The sequence below is a fragment of the Rana temporaria genome, chromosome 7 (assembly GCF_905171775.1).
Source record: "Rana temporaria chromosome 7, aRanTem1.1, whole genome shotgun sequence".
Lineage (NCBI taxonomy): Eukaryota > Metazoa > Chordata > Amphibia > Anura > Ranidae > Rana > Rana temporaria.
Window position 1 is genome coordinate 19,241,427 of NC_053495.1, and position 27,296 is coordinate 19,268,722.

The 27,296-nt window shown below is 44.4% G+C and overlaps 1 protein-coding gene across 1 annotated transcript; it reads right to left on the reverse strand.

Moving 5' to 3' along the window:
- Position 1: 1 nt before the first annotated feature.
- Positions 2–26,419, reverse strand: CRELD1 (cysteine rich with EGF like domains 1). Its single transcript, XM_040359011.1, has 11 exons — positions 26,269–26,419; positions 18,778–18,932; positions 15,438–15,520; positions 13,568–13,678; positions 12,041–12,132; positions 11,778–11,954; positions 9,733–9,828; positions 7,841–7,921; positions 5,522–5,617; positions 1,894–2,031; positions 2–871 (listed from the first exon to the last, which is right to left on the reverse strand). Exons 2-11 carry the CDS (start codon positions 18,907–18,909, stop codon positions 651–653), a joined length of 1,227 nt encoding a protein of 408 aa, XP_040214945.1. The 5' UTR covers positions 18,910–18,932; positions 26,269–26,419; the 3' UTR covers positions 2–650.
- Positions 26,420–27,296: the final 877 nt, after the last annotated feature.

Below are 27,296 nucleotides of genomic sequence, written 5' to 3' on the forward strand. Positions count from 1 at the left end.
AAATCTATAGCAGCATTGCTGGACTGTCCATAGCACAGGCTGTAAGAAGGGCAAACATAGTTAGACTTTTTTGCCCAGCAGATGACCGCAAAAACCACACAGGCATATGTAAGGACCCCACACACACCATAAAGAATATTCCTTTTCAAGGAGTTGCTCAGCATGTTCATAAAAGGTACACAATGTGCTAAATTATAAGTTTCTGGACAGCTTGGCCCGGTTGTGCTTTGGAGGAAGCACCCGACTCCTATGCCGAGCTGTCAGGCTCCATGTAAAGCTCCTTATTAGCCAGGAAATCCTAGCCAAGGCCTTTGCAGGTAAAGTGGACATACAAAAGGTTCATATTTTCTTAACCATAAAACTTCTCAGGCTTAGAAATAATATTCGCCTTCTATTTTCATCCACTAGTTGCGGACTTCCAGGATGATAATGCTTCAAACTGTACTTGGGGAGGGGGGTCTTTTATACTAAAAGAGGACATAATTTGCTTATCCTAAGATCAGCCTAGTTTAAAGGCTTGATAAGGATGCTCTGCTTCAAAGCAGGGGGGGCGATACAAACTCTTTGGTGCCCACTTGTAAAGCAGGGAGGAGAAGCACTGTACACATAAATTCCCTCCATCGCACGTCTGTATCCCCATCGCTGAGGAGCTATCTGCCTTTCAGGAAGCCGTCCAAGACTCGGTCGCTTTTTTCGGAGAACCAATATCCAGCCATGGCGGCCAATGCCCCGATGAAGATGGCGGTGAAGACCATGTCTCCCTTGGCTGCCAGTGTGGCCAGAGCACAGATCACAACTCCAAAGAACATCTGCTGCAGGACCACCACTTCGTCATCTGTGATGTCATCAAACAGGCCTTTCTCAGAATCGTCTGTACAAAGGAACACAAAATAATTTATATTGGACTATGCTAAGGAGACCTACATAAATTTATATATATATATATATATATATATATATATATATATATATATTATACATATACACATATACAGTCAGATAGCCAATAAGGGGAGAGAGGGGGCAGGGTCGGGGGCTCCGGGTCTGAATGGAGACCGGGAGCTGTGACTCGGCATGGGTGTCCCCACAGCAAGCTGCTTTCTGTAGGGGGCACCGTCCCTTTTATGTGCTCCTGGACCCTATCCCCTGTTCAGTGCCCCCTACAGAAAGCAGCTTGCATTTGGGGCACCCATGCCGAGTCACAGCTCCTTGTCTCCATTCAGAGCCGGAGCCCCTGGCCCCGCCCCCTCTTTCCCCTGATTGGCTAGCTGTTTTTGAAAGCAACGGGAGCCAATGCTGCTGTGTCTCAACCAATCAGGAAGGAGAATCTCAGACGGCTGAGACATTCCTGAAACTAGATGGACCTCAGGTAAACATTACAAGGCTGAGGAAGGCTGCGGCACAAAGAAGGCTTTTTATCTTAAAATGCATATAATTCGTTAAGATGAAAAACTTTCTGCCTTTACAACCCCTTTAAAACAAAATAAACACATTTCAATTGTAAATAACTTTCCAATGCTTTACCAGGGATCCTCAAATGACGGCCCTCCAGCTGTTGTAGAACTACACATCCCATGAGGCATTGTAACACACTGACATTCACAGACATGACTAGGCATGATGGTAATTGTAGTTCCTGAACAACTGGAGGGCCGTAGTTTGAAGACCCATGCTTTATACCATTGCTAAAAGCTGAGGTATAAACAAAACCGTTGTCGGCAGGTATTGGTAATTGGTATCGGCGAGTGTTATCACTGTGGTATTAACTCATGGCACAATCACCAAGAACGATTGCCAGATCTGCCCCTTGCTTACTTTTTTTCATGGTATGCAGTCTAAAAAGCTGCACTGAGCTACAGGGAGCGAGGGCAAGTTCCCATCAAACACTCCTACCTTGATTGGTAGTTCTGCACATGCCATCCACTCTGGCGTAATCCTTCTCGCACACGCAGTTGTAGCTGCCCTCCGTGTTCACGCACTCCTCATGTGAGCCTTTGCACTTGGGTAACTCGCTGTCACACTCATCGATGTCTGGAAGAGAGAGGTGTACATTAAACAAGTTTATTTAATAGTGAAGCACAACTGGCTGAAAATGTTTTGGAACTACAGTTACCATGATGCTCATATGCACCCTTTAGAGTGCGTGAGCATCATGGGAATTGTAGTTCCAACACATCTGGGGTTCCATGATTTGCCATCACTGCTCTACATGCTAGACACGGACTCAGAACGATCACCTGGCACAGATTCAATAATTAACCTCTTGGGGCAGGGTTTATGATCAGAAAAATTTACATTAGCTGCCAGTAACTGTGGGCCAGATTCATGTAGAAATCCGGCGGCGTAACGTATCCCATTTACGTTACACCGCCGCAAGTTTTCAGCGTAAGTGCTTGATTCACAAAGCACTTGCCTGTAAACTTGCGGCAGGGTAGCGTAAAGCCGTCCGGCGCAAGCCCGCCTAATTCAAATGGGGCGTGTATCATTTAAATTAGGCGCGTTCCCACGCCAAACGTACTGTGCATGCTCCGTTTTGAAATTGCCCGCCGCGCTTTACGCGAAATGACGTCGCCCCGACGTAATGTTTTGAACGGCGACGTGTGTTACATACTTTCGAATTCCCGGACAACTTGCGCAAAAAAAAAAAAAAAAAAATTGAAATTCGACGCGGGAACGACGGCCATACTTTAACATGGGCTGTCTAATTTTACACCACCTAAATAGCAATCGCAACTTTACGACGGGAAAAGCCGACTAGCGACGACGTAAGAGAATGCGACGAACGCGCGTACCTTCATGGATCGCCGTAAACAGCTAATTAGCATACCCGACGCGGAAAATGCCGCGAACTCCACCCAGAGGGCACCGAAGTATTGCATCCTAAGATCCGAAGGCGTACGAAGCCGTACGCCTGTCGGATCTTAGCCAAATTCCGTCGTATCTGTTTGTGAATTCAAAATAAAGATACGACGTGGCAAATTTGAAAGTACGCCGGAGTATCAGCAGATACTCCGGCGTACTTTTTCTGTGAATCTGGCCCTGTGTCGGCAGCGCACTCTCAGCACAGCTGTATTTACACCAATTCAAGCAAATATGCGGCTGCTCGGCGCCAAGCCCCACGCGCGGAGAGGCTGCATATTTGCGTGCGGCCGGCACGAAGGGGTTAAGAAATTGCAAAGTTGACAGCCATGAAACCTGCATCTTAGGGGGTCAACCGATTTGCGTAGCGGCAGATTATTGGGGGGGGACCAATATTCACATTTTTTAATGATCGGTAAGAAACGTACACATATTGGTCAGATCTCCTCCATGCCCCCACACAGCACTCAGTGCAATCTCTATCAGCGGTTCAGAGAGATGACATTTCTCACTGCCCCCATCACCACTGTTCCGCCCCTACAGCCAGGCCGCGAAGGCTTCCCTCGACAGAGCTGCAGCCGCGGCCAAGACCTAAATAGAACTGCCGATATCAATAGAAATAATTTAAATACAAAATTATATTATATATATATTATATATATATATATATTATAGTATTAAAAAAAAAAAAAAAACACACACACACGCGATATCTAACAGGAGTGCATACTGTGCAAAGACTTCAAAAATCATTTAGAGCAGTGGTTCTCAACCCTGTCCTCAAGTACCCCCAACACGCCATGTTTGCAGGTTTTCCTTTATCTTGCACATGTGCTTTAAATCAGAGTCATTGGCTTGGTATTTTGGACAGCTATTTTATATAACAGAAATTCCCAAAACATGGCCTGTTGGGGGGGTGTACAGAACCACTGCCTTAGAGGACCCCCAAAGCCAATCTACATAATACAACTCATGGGGGAGGACAACCTTATATAAATCATAAATGAAAACAAAATCAAGCTAATAAAAGTATGAGTGCTACACAGTTGACAACATGCCTAAACGATTATTTTTAGTGCTGCAGCGCCATCTGGTGACAGATGAGATTTACTTTCATCATCAGTGCTACAGTGCCATCTTGTGTTCACTTTTTAAGAGTACACCAGACTCTAACAATATCCCAGTCGTCATTCCCTTGAAAACTTAAACTCTTTTTCATAAGCGGCTATGGAATAACAGACGTTCTAGAGCAAGCTCTAGAGACCTGAAAAATAGCAGGGGATGGCCCTACCAAACCCATAGAGATCTTGGTCATCGGCCCAGCTTTAGCATAAGGTTGATGGGCCGTCAAATGTGGATAAACTTGATGACCCAAATTCTACACTCAAGATACTGCTATGCTATACTGGGGTGAGGGACCAGCCCTCTGGGTTGGAATCCTTATAAATTGTTCACTATTTTAAATATATATTATATGAACAAGGCCAAACAACTGCAAAGGGTCATGGGATTCACCAGGTTCAGCCACATATGGCACAATGGTGAATATGCCAAACTATATGAGTTTCAAATTGGTAAATGGTGGCATGCTCCTGGGTATTACACATCTCACTCATATTTTCAACAATGGCATCCGTTTTCATTCCCGGAGCTCCATGCTTACGACTGACGCAATTGTATATTTTAAGGGCCAATTACACCATATCTAGACTCTTTAAAATGGTTTCTCTCAGAAACCACATGTAGCAGGTGCCAAAGGGAGCATGGAGATCACTCACCTCGTATGGCGTTGTCCCAAATTGCATTTATAGTGCACTGGGGTAGGTAATACTTTGAATAACGTGTACCGTTACCCTATCAATAGACCCTAAACAATGTCTTCTACTACTGAAAGGATTAAAACAGATGGGCGACACTTGGCTGGAACATATTTTTTACCAACATAGGGGCGGCCCGGCAAGTTTGAAAAAATATGGTCAGCCTGGCTAGATACCCCTGGGCTTTGGCCACTGGACTTGGTATCCGAGAGGCAGGGCATCCTGGGAGTACTCCCTACGTAAAAATTAATTCTATACCCTTCTGCTTTATATTCAGATCCCTACTAGTCTTGCATCAGAGGGCTACTCGAGATCATATACCGAGGTTCCCACTTCTGATTTCATATAGTAGGAGTATACAGTACATTTGATCTGCATCCCATCCCCCCCCCCCTTTTGCTGCATAGTACAAATGATATGGCTGCATGTATCGCAACGGTCTACAGCTGGTACCTGGAAAAACAATAATAATTATACAGGTATGTTGGAGGAGGAATAAAGAAGGGGGGGGGAGGAAGGAAAGCAAGGAAAGGGAAAAAGCAAGCAAGGAAAGGGAAGGAGGAAAGAAAATGAAGGGAAAGTAAGAAGAAAAAAAAAAAAAAAAGGAAAAGGAAAAAGGACAGGAACAGGAAAAAAAGGAAAAAAAAAAAAAGAAAAAAAGGAAAAAGGAACAGAAAAGGAAAAAGGAACAGAAAAGGAAAAAGGAACAGAAAAGGAAAAAGGAACAGAAAAGGAAACAGAAAAGGAAAAAGGAACAGAAAAGGAAAAAGGAACAGAAAAGGAAAAGGAACAAAATATCTAATATCATTGTTCAGACTGCCTGTAGCAGTGGTTCCAGCACTCACCCAGACATCGGGCCCCATCCCGGTAATACCCAGCGTTACACTTCTTGCATCGAGAAGAACCAGCTCCCATGCAGCCAATGCAGGATTTGTCACACTCTGTGAAAAAAAAAAAAAAAGGGAGCATAAATAAAAATAAAAATCAATATCATGCAATGGTGGTTAACAGGCAATGTAACCTGATAGTGTGACAAAATAAGGAGAAAAAAAAATCCCCCACCAACAATATATACCTTTGACTGAAAGAATTTTGTCAAACTTTATTGCAGATCGTCTCCTCTTCCGATAATACAAATGTAATCTTTAGCAAGACCTTCTAATCTTACTGCTAAGTGGGAACACCTTCCTTCAATCTAACTCCCTGAGCAAGGGAACTCCTAACATCTCTAACCAAAAATAAGAATCCTATTGCAGGGATGTTTGTAATTTTACCTTAATCTCTGAAAACTTCAGGGAAAGAAAGTAAAGCCAGTCACACAAGCAAGGATATGCAATCGCCAACTTCAGCCAGGAAATGATCGCTGTGGCCCCCTCTAGCATGTCATTATTGGTCACAAAGTGGACTTGAACTCAAAAATAATATTTTGATATAGAGAATATCTGAAAATTGGGCCCAAGCAGTGTGCTGAGAACTGTACCCCGAAAAAAATAGCATTGCACTTTCTAGCCTTTGTACCCCAGCCACTGCTAGATCTACAGGCTTATTGATCTATATCTGCAGTATGAACTCAAATGGCACTACCTGCATCTGCTTGCTAGTCACAGGAGACCTGGAGTAAGATTTGTTAATATCACTACTGTGCTTTTCCTTACCACAGTGAGGAAACTGCACATGGGGATCTGAGGCACAGGTATATCTGGTTTCTGTTATAATGCCGGTCAGTGGCCAGACCTGAACCTTGTAGCTCTCCCCACCTTGTGTCTGTTTGCCCCATGTTGGCATTGTGTCCACCGTAGCATTTGCAGAGCAGATGACGACTGGCTAAAGAGGGATTACTTTAATGCAATTGATCAGCTTAAACATGTATAGCAACATGTGTAAACTAAATATCCCCATTTTATATTGCAAAGTTTCCTAGAAAGGGTAGAACAGTGTGCAGAGGGTTCATCCAGTAGTCACATCCCTTAGACCGCTTCCCTACCAGGCCTATTCTGGCACTTCTCTCCTTCATGTAAAAATACACCCTAGGAAATAAAGTGGCGGTCATTGCAACTTTATCTCGCACGGTATGGGCGCAATAATTTTTCAAATGCCATTTAAACCACTTGACATCCGAGGACGTCCTCGGCTTTGTGCGGCGATATCTGAATGATGGGTGCAGCTACAGGCATCATTCAGATATCACCGTCTTCAGCCGCCGATTCTGTGCAACATAAGATCGTTCTTAAAGGCGGCAGGAGGGGACATCCCCCCCCCCCCCTTCTGGTGCTTCTCCGGGCTCTCCCGTGCCATCGGGGGCCCAGAGAGCGAATCGGCCGGCGTTCGTTGGGAAAGCATAGAGATGACCGTCGGAGGTCCGGGCGCGACGTTATGACGTCATGCCCGGTACCCGGAAGTAAACAAAGCCGCAATCGCGGCTGTCGGCATTAGATCGGTGAATTTCTTTCACCGATCTAATGCCTGTAAGCCTTAAGGAGAGATGTGTGGTCTTATTGACCCCACAACTCTCCATAAAGAGGACCTGTCACAGTGATTCCTATTACAAGGGATGTTTACATTCCTTGTAATAGGAAATAAAAGTGATCAAAAAAAAATAAAAAATATGTAAAATAAAGTGTTAAAATTAAAAAATTCAGTAAATAAAATTACAAAAAAAATGTTTTAAAAAAAAAAGGCCATGTCCCCGGTAGCTCGCGCTTGGAAGTGAACTTTCATGCAAGTTCCGCCCACATATGTAAACGCCCTTCAAACCCCCACATGTGAGGTATTGTCGCGTGCGTTAGAGCGTGTGCAACAATTCTAGAAGTAGACCTCCTCTAACTCGAAAATAGTAACCTGTAAAAAAATGTAAAGCGTTGCCTATGGAGATTTTTAAGTACTGACGTTTGGCGCAATTCCATGAGTGTGTGCAATATTAAAAAAAAGAAAAATGGAGAAATAAAAATAATTTAATGCCCTCATCTAATTTCTCTATACATGTTTCACTTATTCCTCTGCTTAGTCCAGTAAAAAAAAAAAAAACAATCCTACAGAACATTTACAAGCCGCTGCACTCTATGGGAAGAGGCTACAGACTGCATACAAAGAATCTCACAGCGCCATCCACTGCTATCTGCCTTCTCTGCTACAGTAGAGACATCCAGATCTGCAACATTACTGACCTCGACATTCATAGGACCCATCTGTATTCAGACAATACTGGTTTGATTTACAGCGATCCAAAGTGCCACATTCATCGACATCTGTGGGAGGAGAAAAAAATAAAATAAGGAACAAATGAAACACACAAACACACACACACACACACACACACACACACCCCTTTGCTTATACTCAGTTTTCTGGCAATTTTATTATATCCGTTTTAGTAAAAGGGCATGCAATGAAAATTAGAAATAAGATAGCAACAGGAAGCGGGGATGGGCTTTGAATCAAACAAGATAAAAGAGCAGAATGCTTCTGACCAAAAAGCAGATTCGATCATCTATTCATTTTTGCCTAGAGCTATCCCTTAGTTAAATGTATATACAGTAAAGATATGAAGGAGGTCTACAAGAGGCTGGATTACCAAAGATCTCTTGTTTTTTTTTTTTTAAAAAGGGACAGACTACCTTAAAAAAAAAAAAAAAATGAAGAAAGAAGGGGAATGTGTTTTGGCAGATGCTGCAGAGTAAGAAAACGGCCGGGTCAGGAAACATAGTTGTGATTAAAATGTCGCTTTAAGGCCGGGTTCACATGTGTGCAGCTGCGGGTTTGTGCCAAAGTTCTGATGCATTTCTGTTCAACGGTTCAGATCCAAACGTTTTGCCTGAATTCGCACCTGAACCAAAACACATGCACAGGACCCTTCTGCGATCCGGACAACAACCGCCCCAGACATGTGACTCAGCTTCGTTGAGAGCCGGCCTCACTCGTCTGTCATGCAAATTGGATAAGAGGAAACCCACATCCAATTTGCATATATGGGAACCCAGCCTTAAGGTGACGTTCATCTTTTGGAACATGCAAGATGTTCCAAAAGTTGCAGACTCCACCACCTCCCCAGTGGCAGCAGGCCAGCATCTTCTCCAGGCACCCGCTGTCAGTTTGAAAAAAAAAAAAAAAAATACAACACACCACACACACATGGCTGTGTGGGTCTCCACATCGTTCATTCACAGTCCTCTGGGAATGGGGGACTACAAGTCCCGGCAGCCTTTGCGGCTATCGGCTTGCAGTTTCAATGAAGTTCCTTGGTTCTGTTGAGGGCTCTGGTGGTTCGTTCATTCTCCCTCTCAGCGTGCATCTGTCTGCCTGTACGAGGAGATTTGCCGATTGCAGGTGCAATGCATTCCAGGCTCCAAGTAAAAAAATAAATAAATGCAATTTTTTGTTTACCTGCAAAAAGGTAGGTGTGTGTATTATTATATTATATATATATATATATATATATAGTTTTCAAAAGGTGAAACCTTTTGTGAAGGACTTTTTGCCTATATGCTTCAGTTTAATTCTCCCTGCTAGTTTAATGCTGTGTGTGTTAGAGGTAAAAGGTGATTTCATGTGTGACTCATTCCTCTGCCTAACAGACTGTTGAAATGATTAGATAAGTGGCTCATGTTAATTATTCTGATTGCTTCATTGTGGTAATTACCTCTTTTATATGTGGGGCCAAGCTGTCTAGATAACGTATTCTGTTCCAACTAGTAATTAACTTCACTGATGTCATTATCTAAAGAAATGTGTCTTCAGGGTCGGCGCCGAAGTGTCTACCTATGATCTGTATGGAAGCCCCCAGTGTGTGAAAAGGGGGTGGAGATTTCATTGTTCTTTGATTGAGGATTAGCTTGTAAACTGTATATATAACTAGCAGCACGCTGTCATTAAAGTGTCTCTTGTTCCAGCAGTAAGCTTGGCTCATGTGTGGCTTATTGGGCGATCCCAGGAATATTCCTCCTCGTGGAATATTGGGTGATTTTCTTTATGGGAAGAAGGGAATGTTTGACGGGGATATCATTCTACTACCGTCACACCTTTCATTTGGCTTTTGATACCTCCCATTCTCAGTACTTACCAATGCATTTTTTTTCATGCAGCATCCAGCCCTTCTTGCACAAGACGCACTGATCTTCCTCCGGGCCCTGACACTTGTTGCATCCCTTGTGGCACTCTGTTTAAAGAGAAAAAAAAACAGCTCAGCACCAGATCCACAAAGCATGGCGTTTCCAGTTGAGATCAATACACATACAATATTGATTTATAGGTTTTAAATGCTGAACTCTGATCATTAAAACAAACCCCCTCCCAGTAACCATTCATTTAAAAAATAACCCAAGCCAAGTACTCCTTTGGCGTATATAAATCCATGGTCACTTTAGCGCAGGAGGCCCCTTCTTCGGGTGTCCACGTTGCTACCTGGGTGACGTGGAGACTTACTAATGGATATCCAACAGCGAGGTACTTCTAGGCTTCAGAAGACCACACAGCGCAAGGATATCAATGTCGAGGTGACCGTTCAGTGCAGACAACCTGCAGCGCTGGATCATCAGTCATCGCTCACAGAAGCTGTGCAGGAATGGGACAAAGAGGGCAGCCTCTTATAGCAGGCGAATCGGTAGGAAGGTGGCAAGAGGCCTTCAGCCGGATATGGGTTTTCATAAAACCCACCAATCCAAAATAGCCGTTCTAAAAACCAGGCACACCTTTTCAGGTATATTGTTAGTCACTGAATCCATGGCCATCCAATAAAGGAGTCAGACTCATTCACATCTCTATGCCAATTTTAAACTTAAAGCGGGGGTTCACCCCAAAAAAAAAATGTTTTAACATTACATTCAGGCGAGTTGTTAGAATGACAATCGGCTGTTTTTTTAAATCCTTGCCGTACATACCTTTATATACACATGTTCACCGCGGCTTCCGGGTATAATCTGCGGGACTGGGCGTTCCCAATTGACGTCACGAGTTGCCGAAAGAAGCCGGACTAGGAGTCGGCTCTATACGGCGCCTGCGCATCGACGTTTGGCAACTCGTGACGCGCTGTATGCGACGGTCGGGAGCATGTCAGTCAATTAGGAACGCCCAGTCCCGCAGATTATACCCGGAAGCCGCAGTGAACATGCATATACATACATACATACATACATACATACACACACACACACACACACGTATATGTATGTTCACCACGGCTTCTGCGGGACTGGGCATTCCTAATTGATTGACATGCTTCCGACCGGCGCATACAGCGCGTCACGAGTTGCCGAACGTCGATGCGCAGGCGCCGTATAGACTCCTAGTCCGGCTTCTTTCGGCAACTCGTGACGTCAATTGGGAACGCCCAGTCCTGCAGATTATACCCGGAAGCCTCGGTGAACATGTGTATATAACGGTATGTACGGCAAGGATTTTAAAAAAACAGCCGATTGTCATTCTAACAACTCGCCTGAATGTAATGTTAAAAATTTTTTTTGGGTGAACCCCCGCTTTAAAGAGGAGCTCCAGGCACCTTCAGAAAAAAACAAAAAAATTCAAAAGGTCAGCAGCTACAAATACTGTAGCTGCTGACTTTGAATATTATGATACACCCGTCAAGGAATCCAGCAGCATCTTCATCCAATTAAATTTTTCTCTCGGGTGCTGCCGCCCACATCTCAGGAAAAGGGAACCAGCAGTAAAGCCTTGTCAAACTTCCAGATGAGTTTGCATGGCAAAGTCAGCCAGACGTGGGAGTGGGTACCTGTCTAAACCAGCTACCCACTACCCTCTGAAAGGTGCCAAAAAAAAACCCCACACACTATGGAGGGGAATTTACTAAAAAAAAAAAAAAACTGGAGCAACTTTGCATAATAACCAATCAGATTCTATCTTCGACTTGTTTTAGTTGTGCTTAAAAAATGAAAGACCGAAGCCAATTGGTTGTAATGCACAGCTGCTCCAATCACAATTCCACCTAGCTTTCTTTTTCACCCATTAAAAAAAAAAAAAAAAACTATTTTTAGACCTGCCTATAACAAAAGAAAGAAAACATGTATAAAACCACTACACACTCGCTTAATATAAAAATCGGCAGGTAATAGGACGATGGGTGTGAACGAGCTTTATCTTCCCTTTACATACCCGAACATACCAGGTGGCTCTCGTTTCGGGATTGCTCGTAATAACTGATAGCGCAGTCCTGGCAGAGCGGGCCACCATAGGAAGGGTAACAGTCGCAGCTTCCTGAGCCAGATCGTGTCCCAGAGCCATCGCATTTGCCGTGTCCGCCGCAGGGCTTCTCTGTGCCCCCTGGGCAAGCTGCAGCAAGAGGAGGAAAAACATTGGCAGTTAAGGGAAATCTATACTCATCAGGATACAATCCAATTGTGAGGGCAACTACTCACGTGTACAGTCGATGCCGAAAGTGCCTGGAGGACAGCACAACTTCAGAGTTTCCATACAAAGCCACTCAAAGAGGCCATTGGGATCCTTCGGTCTAAAAATGGTGGAGAAAAAAAAAAAAGAATAAAAAAAAGGAACTGGGAAGGAAGACAAGTCAGGTTAATAGCTTACTCACATTGCCAAGCATTAAAAATCCTATCCATATTGGGGGGAAAAAAAAAAAAATGTCTAAAACCAAGAACAAAAAAATGTAGTACATTACAGCGTTCCAGTTCTTAGATGCGAGGACTGCATTAAGCCTGGTACAGGCAGGCAGTCCCCCCCCCCCTCAACCCAGCGAACTGAATGGGGTAAAAAAAAAAAAAAAGGGGAAAGGAAGGAGCTGCTGTACTAACTAGTTGTTAGTACAGCAATCTCCCCGCTGGGCTATTGTGTTCTGGAACAAGGACTGCCAGCGCTGATCGGCCAGATGTCCACATAGACCGTCCTCCTCACCGCCGAATCTCACCGCTGTCAGTCTGCAATCGTGACCGGGAAGACTACCCTGCAGTGGAGCGATCTGAAAGCGAGGCAGGGATGACTTTTAAGGTGGTGCGGAGGATGATCTATGTGGACAGCTTTAGCCGAATGCATACTCAGATGTGCCTATTTTAATCATGAACCATATGATTTTCTAAATGTTGTACCTTCATTTAGGCCCCTTTCACACTGGGGCGGGAGGCGCAATGGCGGTATAGCACCACAAAAAATAGCGGCGCTATACCGTCGGAATTGCTGCGGGATGCGGCCGCTAGCGGTGCGCCATTAACCCCCGCTAGCGGCCGATAAAGGGTTAATACCTCTGCAGAGGCGCATTGCAGGCGGCGGGATTACCGCGGTTTCCCATTGTTTTAAATGGGGAGGAGCGGTATACATGCCGCTCCAAAGATGCTGCTTGCAGATTTTTTTCTCTCCTGCCAGCGCATCGCCTCAGTGTGAAAGCCCTTGGGCATTCATATTAAGAAGGCTGGGCAGGAGTTTTTCAAGCGGTATTTAAGCGCTATTTTTAGCGCTGTACCGCCTGAAAAACTCCTCAGAATGAAAGGGGTCCAAGTGTAAATATATTGCTACACTTGGAGGCGCCTCGCTTCTCTTTTATACCCAGTTGTGACATGACGCTACTCTTATATCAAGACATCGCTTGTACATCAAGACATCGCTTGTACATCAAGACACCGCTTGTACATCAAGACACCGCTTGTACATCAAGACACCGCTTGTACATCAAGACACCGCTTGTACATCAAGACACCGCTTGTACATCAAGACACCGCTTGTACATCAAGACATCGCTTGTACATCAAGACATCGCTTGTACATCAAGACATCGCTTGTACATCAAGACATCGCTTGTACATCAAGACAAAATTTCTTTCAAAATTTTCCCTTTCCAGCAAAACGCTCTCAAACCAAGTTACTCTCAAACCAAGGTTTTACTGTAATCATAACTTTATTACCAGCGTATATCCCAGTAAGATGATGATCCTCACCTCTTGAACCACCAAGTCTCCAGATGCTCCTCATTCACCTCCAGCATTTTGTTACACTCAAAGTCGGACTGATCGCAAGCGCTTTCTATCACCTCCACCAGGCGCGTCTCACTGATAAAGACAAGATCACAAGACGTCACAACAAAATTCTTATCCACTCGAGATCAAGGAAAAAGGTCATCTTTGTTCAGGCGTCATCAAGGGTCACCATCTACTTCCAGGACAGAGGTGCCAGCTCAGATATGGCTGGCACAGTTCTTGGCTGTATTTACAAATGGCTTGCACTGATTGGCTCCGCTGAAGCCGTTCACAAAGTTACAATGTAAAGTCAGATAATTAGGGGCAGGCGAGACGAAATGCTTTATTTTGCCTGCAGCAGAATGGTGGCCTCATCTCAGCCTAGGAAAAAGGTATAAGACTGGAGGCCAAGGACAGCTTAATAATAATTAATAATAATAATAATAATAATAATAATAATAATAATATTATTATAATTATTATTAACCTCTTGCCGACCAGCTGCTGCAGTTTTACGGCGGCAGGTCGGCTCCCCTGCACGAGAGCATGTAATACAAAGTCGGCTCGCGTGCAGGCCGGTCGACTCCCGTGCCCGGTGGGCGCGATCGCCGCCAGGCACACGCGATCGCTCGTTACAGAGCGGGGACCGGGAGCTGTGTGTGTAAACACACAGCTCCCAGTCCTGTCAGGGAGAGAAATGCTGATCTTCTGTTCATACAATGTATCAGTAATTTCCCCTAGTGAGGCCACCCCCCCCCCTACAGTTAGAACACACCCAGGGAACATACTTAACCCCCTTCCCCGCCCCCTAGTGTTAACCCCTTCACTGCCAGTGGCATTTTTATAGTAATCCAATGCATTTTTATAGCACTGATCGCTATAAAAATGCCAATGGTCCCAAAAATGTGTCAAAAGTGTCCGAAGTGTCCGCCATAATGTCGCAGAACCGAAAAAAAAAAAAAGCTGATCGCCGCCATTACTAGTAAAAAATAATAATAAAAATGCCATAAAAATACCCCCTATTTTGTAAACGCTATAACTTTTGCGCAAACCAATCAATAAACGCTTATTGCGATTTTTTAATACGAAAAATAGTTAGAAGAATACGTATCGGCCTAAACTGAGGGAAAAAATAAATATTTTTTTTATATATTTTTGGGGGATATTTTTTATAGCAAAAAGTAATAAATATTAATTATTTTTTTCAAAATTGTCGCTCTATTTTTGTTTATAGCGCAAAAACTAAAAACCGCAGAGGTGATCAAATGCCACCAAAAGAAAGCTCTATTTGTGGGGGAAAAAGGCCGCCAATTTTGTTGTGGAGCCACATCGCACGACCGCGCAATTGTCAGTTAAAGCGACGCAGTGCCGAATCGCAAAAAGTGCTCTGGTCTTTGACCAGCAATATGGTCCGGGGGTTAAGTGAATAATAATAACAACAACAACAACAACAACAACAACAACAACAACAACTTGATACTACTGCAGTATATGGTGACAGGTCAGGAATTTATGTAGATTTACAAACTTGCTGAAAAGGTCCACTTTAGGTAACTGGTGGCCCTCCAGCTGTTGCGGAACTACACGTCCCATCATGCCTCTGCCTGTGGGAGTCATGTTTGTAACCGTCAGCCTTGCAATGCCTCCTGGGACTTGTAGTTACGCAACAGCTGGAGGGCCTCCCTGTCCTAAACCATATAGTCAAAAGCAGAAAAGCCTGGCCTTCAAATTATTGTTGGTTGGCAATATCAGTTGAACTGGCCAGAGAAACTTTTCTTAGGGCTCGGTTTTCATTAGCTATAAAATTAAAAAATGGTGCACTTTACTTTTATTCAAAAAGGTCAGGAAATACCTGAATTCATATTTGGCGAGCTTTTTCTCCTCCCAGGCTGTGTTGCCTCCACCAAAGTTATGTCCAGCAGTCTTCTCGATGCCCTAAAGTAGAAGAAGGTGTATACAATGTCACTGATACACAACATGCAATTCTCACTATTAGACCCCTTTCACACTGGGGTGTTTTTTCAGGCGCTTTGGCGTAAAAAAAAAAAAAAACAAGCCTGTAAAGCGCCTGAAAGAAGCCTCATCTGCAATCCCAATGTGAAAGCCCGAGTGCTTTCAGAGCCCTTTCACACTGCCAGCGCCTGAAAAACGCCAGTAAAGCGCTGCCAAGACCCCTTTCACACTGGGGCTTTTTCAGGTGCTTTGGTGTTAAGAAAAAAAGCTCCCTCAATGGGAAGGGGGCTTTAGGAGCGGTGTATTCAATGCTCCTAAAGCGATGCAAAGAAGACTTTTTTTGACGCCTTGCCAGCGCAGCGCCTCAGTGTGAAAGCACTCGGCTTTCACACTGGGATTGCAGATGCAGCTTCTTTCAGGCGCTTTATTTTTATTTATTTTTAACGCTAAAGGGCCTGAAAAACGCCCCAGTGTGAAAGGGGTCCAAGCAAAAACGAAAAATGATAAATATAAGAGGTGGTGTGTAGCTCAGCCACTCATGCAAATCTCTGTTCTTGCTTTTGAAATAATAATACAATAAATATATGTACAGTGGCGGAAATAATTGGATACCCTGCAGGTTTATAGACCCTTCATTTCTTTGCAAGTAGGCAAACTTACAAAATCTGCAGGGGATCAAATAATTATTTTCTCCACTGTATATATTTTATATACACAAAACGCGCACAATTTATAACTCTTTATACATACAATACTGAAAACATGGAAGAGCAAATGAAAACGGACCTAAACTCTCAGTTTTACTGAAAAATATAGTTGTCACACACAATGTCTGCAAGGTAGACAGACAGAATAGAGTAATGATTCTGTTAAAAAACGAGTAAATACCTATTATATTCCTTCATCTATATCACCTCCGGCGTTCTAGTTTCTGTTCTCTCATTCACTTCCTGGTTTGCATCGTTTGTTCATGTAAGAACTAAGGGCCAGATTCACAAAGGAGATACAACGGAGTATCTCAGATACTCCATCGTATCTATGCGACCGATTCATAGAATCAGTTACGCATAGATAGCCATAAGATCCGACAGGTGCAATTGTTTTACACTGTCGGATCTTAAGATGCAGTACCGCGGCCGCCGCTGGGGGGGGGGGGGGGGTTCGCGTCGTAAACCAGCGTCGGGTATGCAAATTAGGAGTTACGGCGATCCACAACGTTTTTTTTCACGTTCGCTACGTCGCTGCTAGTCTAGTTTCCCGTCGCAAAGTTAGTCGTCGTTTTGGGTGCCCTAACTTTACACAGCACGCGTATGTGCTGTATAAAGTATGGCCGTCGTTCCCGCGTCGAAATTTAAAAATTCACGTCGTTTGCGTAAGACGTCCGGGAATACGAAAATATGCTACGCACGTCGCCGTTCGAAAAAATGACGTCACGTCGCGCAAAGCACGGCGGGTAATTCAAAGGGGAGCACGCGCAGTAGGTCTGGCGCAGGAGCGCGCCTAATTTAAATGGCACACGCCCCTTTGAATTACGCGGGCTTACGCCGGAGGCCGCCGGCGTAGTTTTCATCGCAAGTGCTTTGTGAATCAGGCACTTGCGATGAAAACTTGCGGCGGTGTAACGTATCTACGATATGTTACGCCGCCGCACTTCTACCTGAATCTGGCCCATCATTTCCCAGTATGCATTGCGGCACGCCCTGTAATTCACACCCCCTTGAAGTCTCTAACACGTAGAGAGCGTCCTGCCGCACAGATGTAGTTCCCAGGAGGGGGCGAGCACGTCACTGACCACCGCAGTAAAGCCTCCCATCACAGTGGTGAGTAACAATCAGACAAGCAGGAAGTGAACAGAACAGAGAAGAAATAGAGCAACTTCTGAGCAAAAACTAACAATGCGGAAGTGAAAAGAGGAATGTCTGCAGGTAAAGGATGCTTATTATGCAAAAAAAAAAAAATATTCCTTTACAACCCCTTTAAAGGAGCCTGAAAAGCATTGCACACCAGCCCTGTAGCTTTCAGCCTGAACTTGCATATGTGCTGACCGTTTACAAGCTGCGGGCCTGGAAATGAAATATGAGATTGCTCATAAGTGACCTTGCAGTCCATTCAGAACTACAAGCCATCAGCCGCAAAGGCTGCAGCTGTTGAAACAGATTACATACAACATGTTCCAAAAAGGTGAACTAAACCGTTAAGACACTAAGGCCCCTTTCACACTGGTGTGCTGGCTGTATAGCGGCGCCATTTTACCGTCGTTTTAAATAAAAAATCGCCCGCAAACCGCTGCAACAGCAGCGGTTTGCGGGCAGGGTATAGCCGCGCTGTCCCATTGATTTCAATGGGTAGCAGCGGTAAACACACCGCTCCGGCTAGCAGGACTTTTGGAGCGGTCCTGCTAGCGCACCGCTTCAGTGTGAAAGCCTTCATCCCCCTGTTAGAAACACAACAGCTTAGTGTTGGAGATTGTTAGTACAGCGGCTCCAACCAGAGCAAACTGATTTTTTTTTTTTGTTCAGAGAAGATCAGTTTTCAAGGCACTGTAAAAGTTAACCATTGTAAAATCAAAATAAGGCATCTGAAAAATAAAATAAAATAATAAAATATAATATTGTATATATATATATTTTTTATTTATTTTTTATTTTGTGTGTGTGTGTATTCTAGCCATTAATTTCACTTTAGTGCGTTTTTTTACAGAAATTTTAAGTTTTCTAGACCTGTGCGGTAATATCGTGGGACATAAAAAACGACCACTATTTTATTGTCTAGGGTGTCTGCTTTCAGGAAATATATAATTTTTGGGGGTTTTGTGTAACCTTCAGGCCTAAAATTATTTTTTAAACGTGTGTGCAAAAATATCTCTCACACACATACACTATATATATATATATATATATATATATATATATATATATATATATATATATATATATATATATATATATATAGGCAATTTTGGGGGCCATGTGTGTCCTATTGTACACATTTTCCTTTACACATTCTGTCCCAGAAACACAACAGGAAGTGAGGCAATCTCTTCAAAGTCACAGTAAATCTCCTTGTGCCATAGGAACAGGTGTCCCCATTAGAACAATTCCCCCTCACTTCCTGTTCTGGTAACATTTTAGAGTTCCCATAACTTTCTCTCCCATTAACAAATCGCCCAAAAAAAAAAAAAAAAAAATTATACATACAACGATATACGATAATGGAGCTGAACATTTGGAATTTCTCACCCTAACAAAATTGTTGACCAAGTTCATACAAGTCATGCACGGCTCTTGCTTGGCAGCGCTGATGTTGGACAGTACCAGAAGGAAGCACAACGTCCCAACAAAGTACCCCATCAGTCCTGACCGATGATCCATATTGGAGAGTCAATAACAATGCACTGAATTATGAAAAGAAAAAAAACACATTAAAAACAGAAGCTTAAAGTGCCATTAAAAGGTTCTTTATTCATTTTTTTGAAATAACAAAAATGTCATACTTACCTGCCCTGTGTAGTGATTTTGCAGAGAGCAGCCTTGATCCTATCGGGTCCCACGCCGACAAACTCCAGGCTCCTCCCCCTTGACCAGTGCCCCTGTCTGCTGCCTATCGTAGAATGCTGCGGAAGTCACGTGGCGGCCAACTGCGCATGCGCTATGCGTTCCAAATGCAAGTGCGATGCGTTCCAATAGATTTACGACAGTACACACCAGCGAACCCGGCATTCAGGGCAACGTGGATTTAGAGGAAAGTGGCCAGTCGGCCTCGCTTCGCTCGGACGGCTCGCTCCGCTCGCTCGGCCTCCTTTAGAAACGGGCATCACATTTAAAATAGAACTAAAAGCCTAATTTTTTTTTTTTTTTTTTACGTTTTGGATAGAGTAGAGAGGGATTAGGACACCTGTCAGTTTTTATTGCCGTCTGTGCCCCTGGTAGACTCACCCTCTCCATTTCTCCTGTTTACCATTATCATTGATGGTAAAAGCCCAAAGTTTGGGCTGGCATCAGAACAGTAAAGCCCTGTACACACAGGTCTGATATCTGATGGAATAATAATTTTTTCGTCAGATATCCGATGAAGCTGACTTTCATCAGTCTTGCCTGCACACCATCGGTCAAAAATCCGACCGTGTCCAAACGCGGTGACGTAAAACACTACGACGTGCTGAGAAAAATGAAGTTCAATGCTTCCAAGCATGCGTCGACTTGATTCTGAGCATGCGTGTGTTTTTGACCGATGGACTTCCACACAGACGATCGTTTTTTTCTATATTATAGTATAATTTGTTTTTGTTTTTCCCCGATGGGGCCCACACACAATCGGTTTGTCCGCTGAAAACGATCCATCGGACAAACCGATCGTGTGTACGGTGCTTAATAGAGAAGGAATCTTCCAATGGGGATACTAGTTCTGGTGACAACAAGGCAGTGCCGATCCTGACCTCCCTGGGGCCCTAAGCAAAATGACATGTCACATTACAATTGAGAAGCGGGGGGGCTGCCGTAAATGACATGTCACATTAAAGCAGGGGGGGGGGGTGTTCTGCTGTCAGAAATGACATCTTACATTAAAGCGGAGTTCCACCCAAAATTTGAACTTCCGCTTAACCCACTCCTCGCCCCCTTACATGCCACGTTTGGCATGTCATTTTTTTGGGGGGTTAGTGGGGGCTTCAGGAGGAGTGGGACTTCCTGTCCCACTTCCTCCTTCCGCCGAGGGGCATCGTAGGCGAATAGCTTAATCGCCTACAGCGAGGGGCTGCAGTAGGCGATCGCCTGGGACACATGACAGGTCCCATGCGATCGCCTGTCCAATGAGAGAGCGCAGCGCCGCTCGCGCATGCGCAGTGGGTGCCGGCCGTGACGCCGAAAGCGGTCACGGTCGGGTGCCCACACTTAGGATGAAGACGCCGTCGCTGGAATGTGGAGCAGGTGAGTGTATGTTTATTAAATGCCAGCAGCTACACTTTTTGTAGCTGCTGACTTTTAATAAACACAAAAAATGCCTGGAACACCCCTTTAAAGTGAGAAGCGGGGGGTGCTGACTTCTTACCTCTTCTCCCATGCAGCCAGCGAGTTGAGAAGCGGGGTGAGGGGCCGAAAATTACTTCTCACTAGGCGGGGGCCTCTAGTAATTTGGGGGGCCCTCTGCAGCTTTGCGGGGCCCTAAGCGGCTTGCATAGCGAGCCTATAGGGCGGATCGGCCCTGCAACAAGGGGTTCTTTCACTTTGGAGGGATTTCCTCTATTGTCATGGTTTGGCTATGGGACAGGAATTAAAGGGGCAAAGAGGACAAAGAAAAACCTGACAGGTTATACCCATCCTTTACTCTAGTAGCCAAAACGAAGAAAATAAAATTCTTTAGTTACACTGTAAAGATCAATGGGGAGGCTCCAAATGCAAGAGAGCGCAAGGCAAGGGACCGTCAGATGACAACACCAGGTGGTTGAAGTCTATTTTTAACTCCGCTGACTGTTAAAAAAAAAAGAAAAAAAAAAAAACACACAGGCAATGGCTGCTCGGCAGTCCCATACGCATTGCAGCAAAGCTATGTTTTTTGGGAACCAGAAAAATAAAAATGGCATGTAGCATTCAAGAGGTAGGATTGCCTTCTTCCCGAATGGGTCCACACTGCCATGGTGTGGTGGGGGATTTACTAAAACTGGAGAGTAAAAAATATGCTGTAGCTCTGCACAGAAACCAATCATCTTCCAGGTTTTTATTGTCAAAGCTTAAAATTGAACAAGCTGAAGTTAGAAGCCGATTGGCTAAAAGATTCCGAGTGCACCAGTTTTAGTAAATCTCCCCCTGTAGCCCTTGGATGAAGAAGCCTGTTCGGTGCAAAATCTCTCTTCAAAACAGGCAAAAAAAAAAAAAGGGGCGTTGTAGGCCAGCAACTTGATCCACCATGGGTCAGAGGTCAGCAGGATTCAGGCCAAAGCGGTGTGCAGTACTGTGTTTGGCCTGAGGTGGGGGGGGCGCCAGAGCCGAATGGCGCTGATCGCCGCCATTCGAAAATGCACGGAAAGGCCCAAGGATAGCCCGGCTGACTTTGGCAAACCTTGGGTACCGAGTTTTTCCAAGGTTTGCAGAGGTGTTCTCGGGCCTTTCCAGCCGTTTCCGAGGCTCTATGGCGCCCCCCCACCTCTGGCCGCATGCATTATTGCATGCCATTGAAGTCAATGTGGAACAAATTATTTTTCATTGACTTTAATTGAAAAAAAAAAAAAAAAAAAAATGAGTACTTTGGATTAAGAGCATTCTCCTGGAGAATCGTGATCTTTATTCTTAGAAAAAAATAAAATCGTGATTCTCATTTTTGCCAGAATCGTGCAGCCTTACCCGATACATGAATAATTATTTCAAGAGTTCCTCTGGGGCAAAAAAGGTTGAGAAAGGCCGACTTAGATCCAGAAGATAAAATGATCTCTCGTGAAATCCTCCTGTACTGTATATGCGATACAACATGGATACTTTGTATATCTTTTACTATAATGTGATAACATGGGCGTGCCAATAGAGTGACAACACGTTTCTACTTTGTATACATTACATTGTTTTACCATTATTAGACATCATATACAGTCAGGTCTTGGTGGTGCGTTTCATTGCTCAGAGAGTGCTGTGCTGACGATTTCTGGGTGAGGAGGGCCCGAGGTCTCGGCGGACTCAGACGCAGAGATCTAAATTGCTACTTAAGTATTTATTAGGAAAGCGGAGTCCGAAGGGACCAGACTGACAGATGTGCACCATGAGCCGACACAGGATGACTAGGTACCGGCTATGCCGACATACAGCAGCCATTGCTTCTCCTGTACACAAGGATTATTCTGCTGAAACTGATATTTCTGATACAGGCGGAGGCAGCGACTTGCTGGCTTCCTAGATCTCTAGGGGGGCCAGTGATAAGATCTCATTGTTGTTCATTGCCCTGCTCTCCGCATCATCATCATATTTAATGGCCAAGCGTCTCACCTACACTGCTAACCGTACACATTACAATCCGATTGTAAAACTTATCTTCAGTCCCCAAACACTGGTCACATATAGGGTTGTCCCAATACCAATACCGAGCATTTGCCGAAGTCAAAGTCTGACAGACGGTCAGTTTCTCCACAGCCCCCCCCCCCCCCCCTGCGGATTTCAGCCGCCTGAAATCAGCAGTGATCGGTGCTTGTAACACTCCCACACACGTTCACCACTGACTGTCCCTGTATCCTCCTCCAGTCCCACCCATTCTGCTGCTGTCCCCCTCCGTGCCCCTCTGTCACCCCTCTATGCTGCTGTCCCCCTCCGTGCCCCTCTGTGTCCCCCCCCCCCCCCCCTCTATGCTGCTGTCCACCTCCTCTGTCCATTCACAGAACTGAAACATTGTAAACTGTGTTTACAATGTTTCAGTTTATGAATGGAGAGGAGCCGCCGTCTTCTCTCCATTCATTTTCAGCGCAGCTGAGGCTGCTGAGAAAGGGACTGGGGAATCTGTGTCCATAGGGCCCTTTCACACGGGCGGATCAGTAATGATCCACTCCGTGTGTCCGCAAAAGCTCAGCGGGGATCCTCGGTAAAATCCCCGCTGAGCTGGCAGCTGACAGGGCGGTCCCCGCACACTCACCGTATGTCCGTGTTCATCCGATCCGATCGACGGAAGAAAAATAGGATTTTCTTCTGTCCGCAAATGCGGATCTTTGCGGAGGCGGACAATTACGGGTGTCAGCGGATGGTCATCCGCTGACACCCGTAATCACATAGGGACCCATGTATGTCCCGTTTTCATCTGCAACAGAGGGCTGAAAATGTGGAAATACGGTCGGCACGTGTGAAAGGGCCCTTAGTCCCTTTCTCTGTCTCAAAGGAGAGATGTCAGAGGTCTGTTAAGACCCCTGATATCTCACCTAAGCCCCCAAACAGGGCTGATAAAAAAAGAAAAAAAATTGTAAAAAATAAAATAAAAACACACCGACACTGTCCACCACCCCCTAAAAAAAAAAAAAAATTTTTTAAAAAAAACACATTGTAAAAATAATAAAAAAAAAAAAAAAAAAAAAAACTACTGACACACGTGCCACTGTCACAGGAGATTAAAACAAAAAAGTATCGGCCTTAAAAAAGTGGTATCGGGACAACCCTAGTCACATACATAACAATCTGACTGTCCAACCACTGTACAATCTCTTAAATTTACCCAAACCGTTTCCCCATTAGGCCCCCCCCCCCCCCCGTTACATCAGAAAAGATGCACTAATGCCAAATATCCTGGCCACCCCTTTGAACCCCGCTACCATGATGGCCTGCAGTCATCTATTGTGCAAGGACAACGGTCATCATACATACCCCGATCAGCCATAACATTAGGACCACAGACAGGTGAAGTAAATAACATTGATCATCTTGTTATAATAGCACCTCAAAGTGGGATATATTAGGCAGCAAGGGAGCATGTTGTCCCTGAAGTTAAAAGCAGGCAAAAAGGGCAAGCGTAATGCCTTGTACACACAAACGGATTTTCCAACAGTTGTGTGATGGTTTTGTCGGATAATACGACTGTTTGTATACTCCATCGGACAACTGTTGTCGGAATTTCCAACAACAAAATGTGGGATAGCGCGCTTGAAAATGTTCCGACAAAAATTGTGTGTTGTCAGATTATCCGATCGTGTGTACACAAGTCCGTCGGAAAAGAATCCAAAGTACAAACACGCATGCTCAGAAGCTATGCTAAACATAAGACAACAATAGCAGAAGTTGCCCAAAGGCTGGCGCTAAAGAGCAGAAAAACCATGTCGTTTCCGTTTGTTAGCCGAAAAAGTTCACGTCCAACGTCCTTCGGACAAAATTCCACGATCTGTCCGATGGACATCCGATCGTGTGTACGAGGCTTAAAGTGGAGGTTCACCCGGAAATAACGTTTTTTACCCTTAGATTGAGGCTCATTTTGTGAAGGGGAATCGGCTAGTTGTTTTAAAATCGAAGCTGTACTTACCGTTTTAGAGAGCGATCTTCTCCGCTGCTTCCGGGTATGGGCTGCGGGACTGGACGTTCCGATTTGATGGACAGTCTTCCGACTGTCGCATCTTTCGCGTTGCGATTTTCCGAAAGTAGCCGAACGTCGGTGCGCAGGCGCCGTATAGAGCCGCACCGACGTTCGGCTACTCGTGACGCGCTGTATGCGACCGTCGGAAGCCTGTCAATCAAGAAGGAACGCCCAGTCCCACAGCCCATACCCGGAAGCGGCGGAGAACATCGCTCTCTAAAACGGTAAGTACTGCTTCGATTTAAAAAAAAAACACCCGATTCCCCTTCACAAAATGAGCCTCAATCTAAGGGTAAAAAAAAATGTTATGGGTGAACTCCCGCTTTAAGGATTTTTGCGCCTTTGACAAGGGCCAAACCGCAATTGCTGGACGGCTCGGCATCACAACTCCAAAATTGCAACTCCTGTGGGATGCTTCCGGTCTGCAGTGGTCGGGACCGACCAAAAGTGGTCCAAGGAAGGGAAACGGGCTACAGGATCATGGGCGACCAAGCGGGGGCGGACTTGACCATTGGGGTTCTCGGGCACCGCCCGAGGGCCCCATGCCACTGGGGGCCCCCATCAGGGTTGCCAGGCTCAATAAAACCAGGAACATTATGTAAAAATCTGTGTTTTTTTTTACATCTGTCCCTGATATGTCTGAAACCGACATGCTTTTGATGTGAATATCCCAAGATTTTAGCTGCCCCGCCTCTGCACTGCCTCCTGGCGTAGTGCCCATCTGTAAGCCGAGGGCCCCATAATCTTCTTTTGCCCGGGGGCCCCATGAGTTGTCAGTCCACCCCTGCGACCAAGGCTCAGGCCCCGTATACACGACAGAGTTTCTCGGCAGAATTCACCGAGAAACTCGGTCAAAACCCGGATTCTGCCGAGAAACTCTGTCGTCTGTACAGTTTTGGCTCGATGGAGCCGCCGAGGAGCTCGACGAGAAAATAGAGAACTTGGTACGTCGAGTTCCTCGGCCGTGTGTACGGGGCCTCACTGATGCACAGGATGGCGTGTGTAGTCCGATCCAATAGAAAAGATACTGTAGAACAAATTGCTGGGTTTGCTAGAAAGGTGCCAATGTATCTCTCGGTTCGTTTAAATCAAAAAGGAATGAACTTCGGTCTGTAAATGAAATCAGTTTAACCACTTAAAGACTTAACCATTTCATGACACTTGATTTTTACAAGTTAAAAAAATATTTCAGTATTTTCTGCGAAAAATTACTTAGAACCTCCCAAACCTTATTTTTAGCAGAGACCCTAGAGAACAAAAAGGTGGTTGTTGCAATATTTTATGTCACGCTGTATTTGCGCAGCAGTCTGTCAAATACATTTTATTTGGGGGCGGGGGGGGGGGGGGGGGGATACACTTCAAAGAAGAAAAAAAAAAGATAACAGTTATCCCAATTTTCTGTATAATGTGAAGAAGGATGATGTTATGGATCTGGATCTTTATTCTAACAAAGAAAGAAGAAGGTTTAATTCTCCTTTTAGGAAGAAGGGTGCAGCTCCATCATCCAGCAATCTATTACATGGGACACTCTTATCCAGGTGCATTGTGGGTGACCCCAGACCACACACAGAGGGGTGAAGGGGGCACCACACCTGTCCCCAGCATGAGGGCCACTAATACCTCCTCCCACCCTCCCTCTCCCATTTCATGTCTATGGGAGTCACAATGCCCACACTCTGCCATGTATGAGCCCCTCATATACCCACCTCCGGAGGTGTCCCCTATACAGATGAGGGGTGCAGCATGTCCCCCAATACCCGGCTCTGCCTCTGTCCAGCGCCACTCCCAGCGTGCACCGCGCACTCCGCACTGCGAGCACCAGCTGGCCGCAGAACGCGTCTGCTATTGGAGCGGACCCTCGGCCAATCGAAGGCGGCCATGTGCCGTGACGTCACCCGGAGAGTCCCCAGGCAGCGGCGGTCTGTCAGTGTGCGGTAACCCGTTATGTGCCGGGAGGGGGGGCGGGTCTAATGATAATGCGATCGCAGCATCTGGTACCGTGCGGCACGTGGGAGGACACACCGCTCATCATCACCTCTATGACTATTATGTTTTATGTCACCAATATTTATTATTATTATTTTGTTTTTAATAATATTATTTTGCAATAGTACAGGTATTCTTATATGTTACCACCATTTATTATTATTTATTTTTTTACTTATCAATATTTTTATTGTTTTTTTGCAACAGGGAAAGGTATACAGAACAGAAAACAACCTCGCTACGTCTACATATTCCAAATACAGAAATATAACATATACCCTATTCTATCCATAAGCGTAAATAAACTGATATTCCTATATTCTACCGCCATTTATTATTATTATTATTATTATTATTGTTATTATTATTATTATTATTATTATTATTGTTGTTATTATTATTATTATTATTATTGTTATTATTATTATTATTATTATTATTATTATTATTATTGTTGTTATTATTATTATATTACAGTTGTACAAATAATCTTATGTTACTAATCTGTATTATTAATATTTTTTTTATGTTTTATTAGTACAAGTAATCATATATGTATACATTTCAAATTTTTATTAATTCGTAGTAATTTTATAAGCATATTTACTAATATTTTAAATTATTATTATTTGGTATATTTGCTTATATGTTACTACTAATAAAAATAATAACTATTATTATTTATCATTTTATTCTTATTTTATATTAGGTATATACTACTAATATTTTTTAATATTAACTTTATTTT

Excerpts from the sequence above, each read along its gene's own strand:
- CRELD1 (XM_040359011.1), bottom strand. The coding sequence starts at position 18,909 with ATGGATCATCGGTCAGGACTGATGGGGTACTTTGTTGGGACGTTGTGC. Across the intron at positions 15,521-18,777 it reads TGGTCAACAATTTTGTTAGG|GGCATCGAGAAGACTGCTGG; the intron begins GTGAGAAATTCC and ends CTTCTACTTTAG. Across the intron at positions 9,829-11,777 it reads GAGCCACCTGGTATGTTCGG|AGTGCCACAAGGGATGCAAC; the intron begins GTATGTAAAGGG and ends CTCTTTAAACAG.